Source organism: Sander vitreus, chromosome 7 (genome assembly GCF_031162955.1).
Source record: "Sander vitreus isolate 19-12246 chromosome 7, sanVit1, whole genome shotgun sequence".
NCBI classification, from domain to species: Eukaryota; Metazoa; Chordata; class Actinopteri; order Perciformes; family Percidae; genus Sander; species Sander vitreus.
Genome location: NC_135861.1, coordinates 30435893 through 30451262, shown reverse-complemented (window position 1 = coordinate 30451262; position 15370 = coordinate 30435893). Strand labels below are relative to the sequence as shown.

The following is a 15370-nucleotide window of genomic DNA, read 5'->3' as shown; positions in this document are numbered from 1 at the left end:
ACTCTGGATTTTCTGTTTCAGAAAGGAAGGTTAATCAAACCTGAGAGAGAGGGGTAACTCCAGCCCGTTTCAGAAAGAGAGGTAACTTAACCTCAGTTTCTCTCAGTCTCCTCCCTCTGACACAGTGCTCTTTAATTTCCTCATTCATTCATTCAGTCTGTATCAGGCGCATTTTAGCGCAGTTTGTTATCTGCATGAATAAAAAAACGTAGTGGTTTATGTTAGCAAATTATAAAAAGTTTTTTTTCTCAAACATTGTCAAACATGTCCTTTTGTCGACGATCCCGTTGATGAAAAATGTATTTTCATTTCCAGATAACTGATTTGAGTGGTATTTTCTTCACAGTCGGTCAGATATGTAGATACCTTATCCGTCCTCATATCACTAACATCCAACATCGTGGACATGCTTTTACATCCCAGCAGATTCTTTGTGTCGCATTATGTTTTTTGCAAATGGCAGTTTTCTTTACAACATTGGTGATGCAGATCATATAAGTTAAGCCACTGTATGCTGAGGCGTCAGAAAAGTGTGCCTTGCTCTGAAACGTTTTTTAAAATGTTTTTGTAGTGTTCCCTGGACACAAACCAGTAAGAGACATTAAAAAGAATTAAATGATTATAAATTATATTTCGGTAATGATCATGGTGCTGCAGGCTCAGAATGGGATTAGTAGTATCTTACTTTTTCGCCCGCAGGATTGCACCTAAATTAAATTATAGGTGTAATACCATTCCAGTTTTCACCAGTAATATTATAGGTTCCCTGTGATTAAATATGAAATTAATACACTGTCAATGCTTACGCATTGACTCAAGCAGCAATTTTCTCCCACAGAACACTGCTCCTCTCCTCACAGACGTCCTTGGTGAATAAAACCGATAAGATCAAAAGTTTTGCTTGGTGCAGCAGTGGCTCTCTCTCCAGCGATGTTCACTTCTGAAACAAAGCCTTAAAGTGATGTGCTCAAAATGAAAGACACATTCTTCAACCACTTTGATAATACACGATCACGGTTTGAAAGGACTCGTTTGGATACTTTAAAGTGGGGTTGTAACTACAGTGGGGCAAAAAAGTATTTAGTCAGCCACCAATTGTGCAAGTTCTCCCACTTAAAAAGATGAGAGAGGCCTGTAAATTTCATCATAGGTACACTTCAACTATGAGAGACAAAATGAGAAAAAAAAATCCAGAAAATCACATTGTAGGATTTTTAATGAATTTATTTGCAAATTATGGTGGAAAATAAGTATTTGGTCAATAACAAAAGTTAATCTCAATGCTTTGTTATATACCCTTTGTTGGCAATGACAGAGGTCAAACGTTTTCTGTAAGTCTTCACAAGGTTTTCACACACTGTTGCTGGTATTTTGGCCCATTCCTCCATGCAGATCTCCTCTAGAGCAGTGATGTTTTGGGGCTGTCGCTGGGCAACACAGACTTTCAACTCCCTCCAAAGATTTTCTATGGGGTTGAGATCTGGAGACTGGCTAGGCCACTCCAGGACCTTGAAATGCGTCTTACGAAGCCACTCCTTCGTTGCCCGGGCGGTGTGTTTGGGATCATTGTCATGCTGAAAGACCCAGCCACGTTTCTTCTTCAATGCCCTTGCTGATGGAATTTTTTTTTTCACTCAAAATCTCACGATACATGGCCCCATTCATTCTTTCCTTTACATCTGTCGTCCTGGTCCCTTTGCAGAAAAACAGCCCCAAAGCATGATGTTTCCACCCCCATGCTTCACAGTAGGTATGGTGTTCTTTGGATGCAACTCAGCATTCTTTCCCCTCCAAACACGACGAGTTGAGTTTTTACCAACAAGTTCTATTTTGGTTTCATCTGACCATATGACATTCTCCCAATCCTCCTCTGGATGATCCAAATGCTCTCTTGCAACCTCCAGACGGGCCTGGACATGTACTGGCTTAAGCAGGGGGACACGTCTGGCACTGCAGGATTTGAGTCCCTGGCGGCGTAGTGTGTTACTGATGGTAGCCTTTGTTACTTTGGTCCCAGCTCTCTGCAGGTCATTCACTAGGTCCCCCCGTGTGGTTCTGGGATTTTTGCTCACCGTTCTTGTGATCATTTTGACCCCACAGGGTGAGATCTTGCGTGGAGCCCCGGATCGAGGGAGATTATTTGTGGTGTTGTATGTCTTCCATTTTCTTATAATTTTTCCCACAGTTGATTTCTTCACACCAAGCTGCTTACCTATTGCAGATTCAGTCGTCCCAGCCTGGTGCAGGTCTAGAATTTTGTTTCTGGTGTCCTTTGACAGCTCTTTGGTCTTGGCCATAGTGGAGTTTTGAGGTCCTGTGTTGTTTGACCCATCCACCACCCCAGCTTGCTTCCTTAATGCTTCGCCGCCACACGTGTCAAACTCAAGGCCCAACCGAACCCAGCCCCTAGCAGGTTTTTATCCGACCCGTATAACAATTTAGGTTCACAATAAATTTGATCTGGTGTTTTTTTTCTGATGATATTCTCTATGAGCGATACAGATTCTCAGATGAGACGTTATCAATGCCACCGAACGAAGCTGTGCAATCACAGTAGCAAACTATGCATCGCCACAGGAACTTACATGCATTCATTTGGTGATGCAGAAAATCTGAGCAAGAATACTCTTTTATTTGCAATGTTGCTTTCTAAAGTGATTTCCAGGTATCCTTTCACTCACAGAGAATAGTGTGTTGTATGTATGATGGGCCATCTGGGACATTATTCACAATTACCTCACACAGTGAAGTGAAATGCTTTTAAACACACTAGTGAAAAATTATACTCCCACATACCATACTGAAACCACACACCCACACAACTGAAATGCTCTCATAAACACTACTGAAACGCTCTCATATACACTATTAGGAGTGAAATCCCGTTTCAGTTGTGTATATGAGAGCATTTCAGTATTGCGTGTGAGAGTGTTTCAGTAGTGTTTATGAGAGCGTTTGTCCCAGATGGCCCCTCATAAGAAAGCCAACAGATCTATTTGGTCTGTAAAAACAATCCTGGCACCCAGGTCCAGGTACTGTACTGCTTTTTATTGGACAGTGTCAGACCTAATTCTGGAGTATAAGGTTTAAATCTCCTGCATCACGTTTAAAATGGAAGAGCTGTAGAACGTGCAGTTGTTACATTTAGATGTAAACATTGAGAGTGCATGGAATGGTAAAATAAATGCATTAAATTATGTATTTACACAATTAGTCATTTTCTGCCATGCATTCCTCTCTTGCCTTATTCGGAACAACAATGTTGCCTTTTTGCTGTAATACTTTTTTTTACATATTTTTCATAGCCGATTGGTCCAAATGACACCAAATGCACTCTTTTATGGGAAAGCGCACAGAGCCTGAGTAAGACTGCCTTAACAAAGACCATGGTACCCATAGATATAGGGACAGAACTGTTCTATGTATATCTATTATGCTACCTGTTATCTCTGACTGAGGCTTTAGCTGAGGCAGAGGAGAGTATACCCCTCTGGTGTCACTAGTTCAGGTGAGTTGAGTTGGTGTGTGTGTGTGTGTGTGTGTGTGTGTGTACCTGTGTGTGTGTGTGCGTGCGTGCGTGCATGCGCATCAGCTGGGTTTTGTTGAAGCTTGTGTGTTTGCCGTGTCCACTCATGTTGCTCGTTGAGTGCTGCTCGATTCTCCTTTTCTCTGGATTGAATTCTGTCTTAATAAAGTGGGCTTGTGTGTGTGTGTGTGTGTGTGTGTGTGTGTGTGTGTGTGTGTGTGTGTGTGTGTGTGTGTGTGTCTGTTTAACTCTCCATTATCAGCGTGACCTGTTGGACTGCAGTGAGTGGGATGAATGAAATACTGTGGGAGATTTACACGAGCTGAAAAACTTTACACACCTTATTTGCTGATTAAAACGACATCTCAATGGTTGATAACCAGTTAGGCTATTTAGAAATGAGAAATAAAAGTGAGAGTTAAATGGACGTATGCTTTTTAAGGGTAATTGGGGAAATTATATATGGGGTTTGATTAAATCTTATCCTGATTGTTGTTGCTGGAATTTTTTGCCAAGCCCGATGGACTGAAAAATACGGATAAATTAGAGCATAAAAAATATATAATGCTATAAAGGAAAGGGAAAAAGCAAAAAAAACATAATATGAGCACTTTAAAAGCAGTTGATAGAGATGTGAGTCATGACTACTGGAGGAGCGAAGAACTCGAAAGGCCGTGACGCCGGCTAGAGAGCTCCGTCGCATCAGCAGCAGTTTGTAGTTGAGTTACCCGAGAATAGAGGGCTTTGAGCCGGGTACAGGGCACCGCGAGCTGCCGGTCGTTTCGGTTAAGTTTAGGCGACAAAAAGTGAGCGTTAAGCAGCGACGACGAGTTAAGTTTAGGCACCAAAACAACTAGTTAAGTTTAGGAAAAAGATCGTGGTTTGCATTAAAACACTCCCAAGGAACACACATCTTCAGGGTACAAGTCCTTTGTTTTCCCCAGGAAAGCGAACTCCGATCCCCGGCTTGAACGCGCTGTGTTTTATGACAGTTATTTAAGTAATAAATGGAAAGCATTTTTTTTTTTTACCCCTAGAGTTTACTTGCCAGAAAGAGCCAACCTGAAGTAGCCGTAGCTTGTCAGCAACATTATTCACAAAGCTGGGTGCGTGGATAGTTTCTATGTGACAGCTCAGACTGAATCACTGAGTGATCACAGGTGTTTATGTTAAAATTGTAATCATTGTAATCCTCACCATACATGCTGACAGTCTGAATCTACGTACATGTTTCCATAATCCCTCCTGCTGCGCAATTGAATCCCCTTCCAGCTAGGCAATGGTAATCCTACATCCATCGGATTGCTTTCAGAGACTCTTAAAGACGTTGAAGAATAGGGCTGATGATGTCACCAGAGCAGAGCTGTGCTAAAAACACTGCTGCAGCAGCTGGCAGCCATGAATTGCATTGTGTGACTGTCATTGAGACAGGCTTTCCTTCAGGTGTTCTTCCCTCTGAAGACAAACAGGGCTCATACTGTGGCAGGATACAGATAAATCTGTCCTTTTGAATCGATGCCTTTAAAGCACAGAGGGAGGGGAGTGGATGAGACACAAAGAGACAAAAGGAGAAAGAAAAAGATTTAATGTAAAAGTAATATTAATCCAGCAGATGTGGAAGAGTTGAAGGGTTCTGTTTTCTGCTTTTCAGGAAGGCTGGGCCAAGAGCTCAGACAGAGTGTTTCAGGCAGAGGAGCTGCAGCAATGGGCAGTATGAGAAACATAATATGTTTTTGGAACATAACATCATGTAATGCTATTCTAGTAGACCCCAAGAGTACAAATAGGATGCTAAAAAAGAGCATAATAGAAGCTCTTTAAGCTGTCAGCCGACCATCGAGCGAGAGTAATAAGCAAAGCAGTGTTCCAAGAGCAGTGTTGCCTTCTTGGTATAAAACAGGTCGAGATATCTACCTCATTTATTTTAGTCAACCAGAGACATGTCAAAATGCATCTCTGTCTGTGCAACAGGTAACCGTGTTTACAGCAAATACAGAATATTTCATGAACTGGATTTTGGCTCTTGTGAAAAAAAGCTACATTAATTTGACTTGGTACACACACATAAACACACAACACACACACACACACACGCACACACTCGCACACAGGCGCACAGGCGCTGATTCCACAGCAAGTCAAGAATAGACGCTCACACGCGCACATTTGTGCCAGCGTTTGACAGCTCATTCAAGTCGACACAGTGCAGACCGGCAGTTTGAGATTCAAAGTGTTAAATTATTAATATTTGAAACGGAAAAGCGCGGTGGATGAAAGAGTCCTCCGATAGGCTGCTTTCATTTTTCAGATTTCCTTCCTCCTCCCTCCATTAATGAAGAAGCGGAGTGAAAAGTCTGTCAGAGATACACATGGGAAGAGATAAAGAAAGGAAGGAAGGAAGGAAGGAAGGAAGGAGGACAGCATGATCGAGTAAAGTGAGGACATAAACGGTACAAAAGCTTCTGCTCTAAATAGTAGATTTAATATAAATATATTTTTGTTTTTGTTTCTTGTTCATGCACCAAAAAAAGTAAATTCCTTGATTCTGATTTCTTCCATAGTCGTAGGCCTGCTGTGGAGTGAATGTAATGAGTCTGTCACCTCACTGCCCACACATTGAGAAGAAACCATGGTTACACAACATTCAGTCTGGTACTGTTTCCCCCGGAGACAGGGAGGTTCATCTTGAAGCTTGCTGCTGTAATTATACCCTACACCTTAATGAAGGGTGCTTCATTCAGTTACACTCACCACAGGGTGGGTGTATGGGCTGCATTAGTCTCGCAGACCTTCTAGACCTTCCTCCACAGCGCTGCGGAGGGTCTGGCTAGTCCACACAGCATTCTGGGATGGGAGAAAAACGTGCTCTGGTTCAGGGACGATTCAAGGATCAGACCTTTATGGGAGCTCAGCCCCTAATGAGAATGTGACACGGATACAGTGCCTTGAAAAAAACCCTGCTAAATGAGTCTGAGTCTGAGTCTTTCATTGTCTGATAATCTCTGAGCTAGCTACTGAACAACAATGTCAGCTATGACGTTTTTTTGAAACTATGAACAATATGATGGAACTAAACCTGACACTTTATAAGTCACAGTAATAACGACCAATTTGACACAATGTTCTAACATTCAGCAATTTTAGTTGCTTACGTTTCAATTTGGGTTCTGATCTGCGTCATGAAACTACCAACTTCTTCTCTGGGGACTAGCAACGTTAATAGTTCTCAGCCAAAGGCGGGAGTCTGGCACAACCACCTCCGATTGGCCAACACTACGTTTCTGTTAACCCTTTCCTTGACTGGGTTACAGGTGGATAGCATTAGCTACAGCGACGCAGGATATTAAACCTGTTTCAAGCCCTTTGAACCTGTAATTGTTTGTCCTCTGTCACTAACAGACAAGTTCGTAAGCTACAAGCGCTAACTTGAAGCACTAAAATTGATTTAAAAAATAAAAAAAATTGTTTTGAATTATTATAATTTTTAGGTAGGCTGAGATGAAATTTAGGGAGCCCATGCTCGCCAACGCTCTGGTTTATTGTTATTTCTTTAAACCAATCACAATCATCATGGGTGGCGCTAAGCGCCTGACACAATGACGGTGCCGCTGCAAAATAGCCTCAGGAAGGGACTTGTTTTGGTGGAACGTGTACATTCAAAAGTAGTTTTGAGTAGTTTAGGGGGATTGAACAGGGAACCGAGGCTTGGATATAAAGCCTATAAAGCATTTATTAAAAAATGTCTCTGTAAAAACCTTTGGAACATAGCGAGGAATGACAGTGGAAATTTTGGTGTATGTAAGTTCTACTGAATTGGAGATTTCTGGCTCAGAGAACGACTCATTGTTTCCCTGGTTGTTTGAGTGATGTTATCTGCCAAGTGGCACCAAAGAAGAACACACACTGTGCCTGGAAATGGGATTCCTGGTCTCCTTTCTTATAGGCTAAACAATGAAATATTTCATCAAAATGCAGTACATGAGCCAAAACAGCAAGGATATGAGTGCGAAGAGTGCACATGCAGCAGTTTTTGCTTTGAAAGGACGAGGCGTAATGAAGTCTGCAATAATGCTCATACGGAGCTTCTTCTTTTACTCTTAATAGGAATAAACACCCAGAAAGGGAAATTATGACAAAGTGGAAAAGTATAATGAATATTAAAGCTGCACGATATGACTAAAATATGCGATAACGCTGAATATCAGACACAGAAGTGTACTCAGTTCTGTTGCTTTCAGTGTTCAGCTAGAATACAACAAACTGCTTGCTTGTTGAATTTAAAACAAATGAAGGGAAATCATTCCTAACACTATTATAATAAACAAATTGAACATCGACTTGAATATAAAAGGCAGCACTGAAAAAAAGAGTGACAGAATGTACCGCTTTTTACTGATATTTTCTTTCAGCAAACACAAAAAAACTGTGTGCCACTCACGATGTCATCCGAGCGTCATTCGATAGGCAGCAGCCTTTTGCGATGTGTGTATTGTGCAAGTTAATATCGCGATGACGATGAAAAACAAAAAAGGATAATTGTGCTGCCCTGATGAATATCTGGAAGCTGGAATTACATCAACTGGATTGCGAGTCAGGACAGTACTGTATGTGTGTTGCAGGCTGACAGGTCACCAAAACTGCCCAATAATCTAAAACTGCTCTCAGTCCATGTTACCTTTGTTCACTGTCTGTGGCTTTTCATGCAGCGGTGGAACAAGTATTCCGATCTTTTACTTAAGTAAAAGTACTAATACCGCACTGTAAAAATACTCTGTTACAGGTAAAAGTCCTGCATTGAAAATGTTTCTTAAGTAAAAGTATGTAAGTATCGTCAAGAAAATGTACTTAAAGTATTAAAAGTAAAGAAAAATCTTCAAATTTTAGAAACGATCCAGTTATGTCAATCAACAACTCTGGACTCGGACTCGAGTCCAGAGAATAGAGACTCGAGTCAGAGTCCAGGACCCGAGTACTCCATCACTGGTTGATCCAGACTACAATAAATGCACAACTCAGTTGTCAATCATAGACTCAAGACTCTATTCTCTGGACTCGTGACTTGACTTGGACTTGCGGACTGATGACTTGTACTTGGACTCGGACTCGAGGATATATAAAATCGGACTTGAGCAGTCATGAAAAAGGACTCAGACGTTGGATGAAGTTTCTAACTAAATATATTAGAAAGATGTGATATTAAATGTTACACCTTTCCTGTTTCGGGCTCCAAGACCGGCCGGGAAGCAGCTGGGGAGACGTTCCATTCAGGGCTGATGTTCTTTTGGGGGTGACACCCTTTACTTCACCGAAGCCAAAAAGAAAAAGACATAAATTACACGTCCTAAATGTCTCTGTAACAGGCCAGTACGAGAATATCTATCTGCTCAATTGAATGTACACAATGTATGATACTGATTGCAGTCTCCCTTTGCTCAGGGATCACTTCTCTGTCCTTTTCCTCTCTGGTCTTGCCCTGCCAGCAGTCTTGCACTCATAACTGTAATGCAATACTGCATACTTTTACTGAATGACAGAGAGGGAGAAAGAGAAAATGAGATGTGTGTAGGGAACAGGGCTAAATATCATGGGACAGTTAAGAGAGAGATGGAGATAGAGCTCTCACTGCGACACCCAGGAGGTAGAGACAGAGCTCCACATCCTTTCATCCTGTCCAAAAACCAGGCTGTCAGAGGGGAATACTTCCCCCAAATAACACACACACCGTAAATGTAATCATACAACACACACACACAAAAACTCCCACATTTCCTGCAAGAAAAACATGATTGTGTGATGATAGCAGTGAAATGTATCATAGCCTGTGAGGACCTGAGGACAACCAGTGGAACCTAAACACGCACGCACGCACGCACGCACGCACGCACGCACGCAAGAACACACACACACACACACACACACACACACACACACACACACACACACACACACACATTGGAGCAAATGAAGCGGGCTTTCATTTTTAAATGGTGGAAATGTAACATGCAACATATACAACCTTTATCTATTCTCCTGAGTACTCTGTTTCAGGGACGTATTAGAAGTATTGTTTGGGTTTGTTTGTTTGCGCCGGTTATTACAGCGTCATGTTACAGCATCTGTAACATGACGCTGTAATAACAGGCGCATCTACTGACGCAACAATATTTTCAGTGAGTGTCCAAAATCTTGTTTGGTCGTTCCCTATATAGTTCACGATTTAACCCTCTGAGGTCTAGGGGCATTGTTAGACAGCTTTTTAAATTCACCTTTTAAGGGTATTTGCATGTATACTGATCCCTGTGTTTCATATCAAAATGTTCAGAACAAACTCAGCTTTCTGTATATAGATTCCCAACATGTTTCCAGAGCAATGTATAAAGAGATAATTTGGCCCTAAAGCGGAGATATTCTCAAATCTCTTGTAAAAAAACATACCTACATTAAATTGTTTTGGTGCTTGAAATGAGTTTACAAAAGTCTTGGGTTCACAAAAGTAGCGTAATATATGAAAAAATATTAAATAAATGTCGCTTTTTGAGTAGTAGTGTTGTCAAACATTGCTTGGACTTGCCGGTGTGTCTTTTGTCCTCAGCCTCCGATACCGCCTAAATGCTTGTATCAGTATCGGCAAGTACTGGAGTTTATGCACTGATCCGATACCTCGTAATTTAGCCCCGACGAAAATCTACTTTAAAGTAGTTCATTTATGTTCTTTTTCGGTTATGACTGACTGTCAACTGGATAATAAAAGAAACTTCTGTGGCGTTCATTGCTTAGTTTAACATGACAACAAAGATAGACATACTATCACATCCATACAGGGATAGTAGTATATAACTGTTAAAACATAATAAAATCTATGACTGACTGGTGTGCAAATACGCAAGTTCAGGTATCAGAATCGATATCGGGAAGCATAAAATGGTATCAGACCATCGCTATATTTAAAAAAACACTATATAGGGAATAGTGAGTGAGTGAAGGAGGGAACATTTTGGAACACAGCTCTAGAAAGACTTGTGGAGAGAGAGTATATGAGAGAAATATGTTCTGGGGGAGATAAAAGGACAGATATACATATATAGATGTACAGGCTTTGGCTGGGTAGACCAGGTCCCTGGTGTAAAGAGAGAGGGGAGGAAAGCTGAACAGCCATGAAATATTCTCTCTGAAGACTCTTCTGCTAGTCTTTAGTATGCAGAGAGAGGGAGGGGAGGAATGTGAGGGCGAGAAAGAGCTGGGGGAGGACAGCAAGGCAGAGAGAGACGAGGAGGATTGGAAGGGAGGAGATCGCTACAGAAAATCATTCATACCACAAGCCGTGGAACTCTTCCCCACTGAGTGTGAGACACTCTATCTATCTATCTATCTATCTATCTATCTATCTATCTATCTATCTATCTATCTATCTATCTATCTATCTATCTATCTATCTATATATCTCTCTAGAGCTGTTGAATGACAAAAAACAACCACCAGATGGGACAAGGGCATTTAACAACAACTTTGAATGCACCACGAAGCTGTAAATTACCAGTTTCGTTGAATGCACCATCTGTGTTTTTCCGACAACAGCAGCTGCAGATTGTTACATCCCGGTGTCGGAATCCTCTACAGTGAAATACAGACACACTTTACACCGTTTAGCGTTAGCTGTCAGCATTGTAACCGTGTTTAATCCAGCTACTAGCTAGCGGTAGGCTAACTTTAGCTGCTGTCGAGTATAGTGTTAACTAGCGTCACGTGCAGCGATGTTTCTGTTTCCTATAACGTCTGTTTCAGAGCATCAGAGAGAAGTGCAGACATATCAGTGGCACCGAAATCCGCGTTGCTATTCCTGCAGCAGCAGGATGTGTTACGAGGAACTACGGCAAAATAGTAGCCTGTTAGGCACGACGCAAAGCCGAGTGAAGTGAAAATAAATTAATAAATGGCGGCATGCGATTAATACGATTAAAAAAAATTAACGCATTATGCTCGGCCCTTAATCGCATCATGATTAACGCGTTAATGCTGACAGCCCTAATATATATATATATCTCATCTATCTATCTGCTGTATCTATCTATCTATCTATCTATCTATATATCTATAGCTATGCATCTATCTCTCTCTCTCTCTCTCTCTCTCTCTCTCTCTATCTATCTATCTATGCATCTATATCTATCTATCTATCTATCTATCTATCTATCTATCTATCTATGCATCTATGCATCTCTCTCTATCTATCTGTCTATGTAGATGAGGAGCGAGGGAAGGAAGGACAGAGGGATTGAAAGGAGAGAGGATTTTGAGGTTGGGGGAAGGTAGCTGGAGTGAGAGCGAAGAGAGAGAGAGAGAGAGAGAGAGAGAGAGAGAGAGAGAGAGAGAGAGAAAGAAGGAGGAAAGAAGCTGAAGAAAAAGTGAGGAAGGGTTAAAGGGATAGAGAGGAATGGGAAGATGCTGAGAAAGGAGGGGAGAAGTGGGAAAAGAGGGATGGAATGAGAGCGACAGGGCAAAGGAGAAACATAGAGAGGAAGAGCCGAGAAAGAGAGGACAAGACAGAGGCTAGCCTGTAATAAAATAACCCACCTAATTAAGAGCCTTTTCTCTGCCAGTTGACGTTCAGACTGAACTTAAAGAGACGGGTGCCTAATAAAAGACACACTTACAGTCCATTACATTCCTCTCAGTTGATCACAGTGAGATTGAGCCACATGCACGTCTACTCATGGGTAAAAATGATAAGATTGACCTGGATTAATATTATGGAAAATGTTTTTGGTTCGACAGCTGCAACTTGTTAAGGCCTGAGGGCCGACAGCGGCGAAGGCCCTATTGAAACTGAAGGAATTATTATTACGGCAAATGAATTGCCTTTTTGAGGGGCTTTTTCATATTCAAAAACTCACCAAAATTGGCGGTTGCATCAATCCTGGTGAAGATTTACGTATTTTAAGGGATTCGGGAATAGGCGCACAAAAATGGCTCGCTAGCGCTATATATACAAACACAGGTCCAAATAAATGAAATAGAGTAAAAGAAAGGTTGCTTTTCTGAAAAAAAACATTGTAAAACACGTTGACACCAGTCATCAAGTTAAAGATCAAGGAAAAGATGCAAAAAAGTAAGCATTTTAAGACATTCTTGATAGATAAGACAAAAATGGTTGCCCTATCGTCAAAGGTTGCAGAGTCGAGAGAAACACTGTATCGTACTTATAACCTCACATCTAAACCAGAGAACTTAAAGGTTGTGATTTTATGTCATTAACGTTGTGAAACGGTCACAGTTGGGTTAGGTTTAGCCAGTGGTAGTCTCGCTTTGCCAGACCATCCACACGCTGCGGAGCGGAGAAGGGTCTGGCTAGTCAGCACAGCATTCTGGGATCAAGGGCGTGGGAAGGGAGGTGCTAAGGGTTCAGCAGCACCCCCTGCTGGCAGGAGCTGGATTTTATATTTTTTATTTTTTAAATAATTACTAACTTGCTGTCTGACATTATTTATATTTTTGTATATCAAATAATGAGGCAAATAGCAAAAAAAAGGGTTATGGATAGGTTTGAATATAGCCTACTAAAAATTAACTGTTATAGCTGCTATAGAGGTCAAAGTGAAAGTGAGTCAAGTGACGTGACTCGCTGAGAAGCGAGCAGGCTGAGGCTAGTTCACTGGAACGTTAGTTGTAGAGAAGAAGATGTTGCAGAAAAGGATACAAGATGTTTTCTTCCGGCATAGTAATGCGGCTAAAATTAGCAAGCTTCCATCTGTAGATGTTACAGTTATTTCCTCGTCCACCGCCGAGGCAAACTCTGTTGGGGCAGCTGAAGAGCCTGAGTCTGAAATAACATTAGCAAGCAACTAGAGGGCGCCGCCACTAGAAAAGTAAACATAGGTCGTAATAGCTGCTTTGACAAACTTCAGGGAGCGTTTTTCAGCAGACAGTCTCATTCCACAACTTTGATTTGCAGCTCTTCTTGATTATTCTTCGTCTCTTTGTTCATGTCATTCAGTGTTAGATTGAATGTAGTAGTAGTGATGATATCTTACATCAAGTATCATAGAAGCACTGAAGATATCTTACATCAAGTATCATAGAAGTATTGAAGATATCTTACATGCAGCACCGACAAAGGCAGGAAGGATGAGAGAAATGAGAAAGAACTGAGGGCATGGAGGCAGATAACACGTGAAGAGGAGGGAAGATACAGAGAACTCCGAGTTAGAGGAAGTTAATGAGAGGGATGAAAGGATAAAAGACTGAAAGACACAGATGTTGAGATGCGAGGGAATAGATGAGTGAAAGACCTAAAAAACAAAGAGACCAGGGGTGTTGAGTACAGTGAACATTAAAAATGGGGATTTCAAGAGGACACCAGGAGGAAAAGAAAGAAAGAAGGGGATGTTTTAAGGGAAAAAAAGCGAAAATGCAAAAGTGCTGAAGGCCAAACTGAAAGAAGGGGGGAGGGGAGGGGGAGAGGGGGCAGGCGGAAACATTTGACTGCAATGCGTTTTTTTAAAGTTTTATCCAGGGCAGCTGAAACTAGGGGTGGGGGGGGTTACAGCACCAGACACACAGACACACACTGATAAAAGCATCCACCAAATCTCATTCCAACTAGCAATTTTAGCAGCAGCACCTCACAAAGACACCCTGTGCATTGTAATAGTACAAAGCAACTGCAGAGCTACAGAGTGTCTCTGTTTGTCATGCAGACTGCACACTGCACCTGGCTGCAGACGCTTGATTGAACTTTGCAAGATCTAGCAAAGTATCAGGTTTTGGGAGATCTTGCAAAGTTTTTCACAGAGATGTGCTATGAGACTAGGTTTATTATTATTATTTTAATTATTATTATTACAAGGTTTTTAACTTAGTACTTCCGTGTTTTTCAATGTACTTTCGGTTCAGTTCGGTAACATGGGGGAACACAGCCATGGGTACTTCCCAAGCACGGATGTATTATATTGACCAAAGTCCCTGAATTGCATCCACGTGCTGTGTTAACTCTGTGTGTGTGTGTGTGTGTGTGTGTGGTCCCTGCGTGGCTGATGATCTTTAAACACACTACTGTACAATCTGAATGGTTTAACTCACCTGCAAACACTTCTTTTTTAGGAATTGCTAATACACCAGATATTGTTAACATCTCTCAGAATGGCAAAATAGTTAAACTCTTTGTGGTGTCATGTGCATTTGACTTGTTTATGGAGGACTATTGGTGTTCTACGACTCTAAAATATCATTGTCATTGCTATGTCATTGCTATCTACCATTGAGAACCTTGGGCACAAATGCAAGCTCATTGTGCCAGCGTTTGGTAGTCTAGGTCACGTACATAGGCTGGCGATCCGTGGACTTTGCATTGGGGTGCTATCTAAAACAGGGGCCAAACAGTTGGCAAAGTACTGTTCAATTATTATTATCAATTATTTGGAAAAGGCGATGTTACCTGTACCCTTAGAATTGTATAATTCATAACAATGTGATAATCTGTTTTAATCTGTTGGATCATTCAGGAAATTTGATTCCTAATGAAATTTGACTTGTAATATGGAATCAAATAAAGTATGTAAAATTTGTGTGTGTGTGACCTAGAGCAAAAACAGCATGTCTCAAGTTTTCTCATTTGACTGAACCTTTGTGTTTCTGTGCTCCCTCTCTCCCCAGATACACTAAGATGAAGACGGCCACCAACATCTACATCTTCAACCTGGCTCTGGCTGACTCTCTGTTCCTGGCTACTCTACCTTTCCAGGTAGGACTCACTGCTACACACGTGTCAAACTCAAGGCCCATGGGCCAAACCCGGCCCCTCGTGAATTTTGATCCAAGCCGCATATCAATTTAGGTTCACAATACATT

The 15370-nt window shown here is 41.5% G+C and overlaps 1 protein-coding gene across 1 annotated transcript in view; it reads left to right on the top strand.

Moving 5' to 3' along the window:
- The window catches only part of oprl1 (opiate receptor-like 1), a 110379-nt gene that overhangs the window by 54667 nt on the left and 40342 nt on the right, over positions 1-15370 (top strand). The window contains exon 2 of the mRNA XM_078255913.1: positions 15176-15263. Within this exon, the coding sequence (XP_078112039.1) occupies positions 15176-15263 (88 nt within the window). The remainder of the gene's footprint in view (positions 1-15175; positions 15264-15370) is intronic.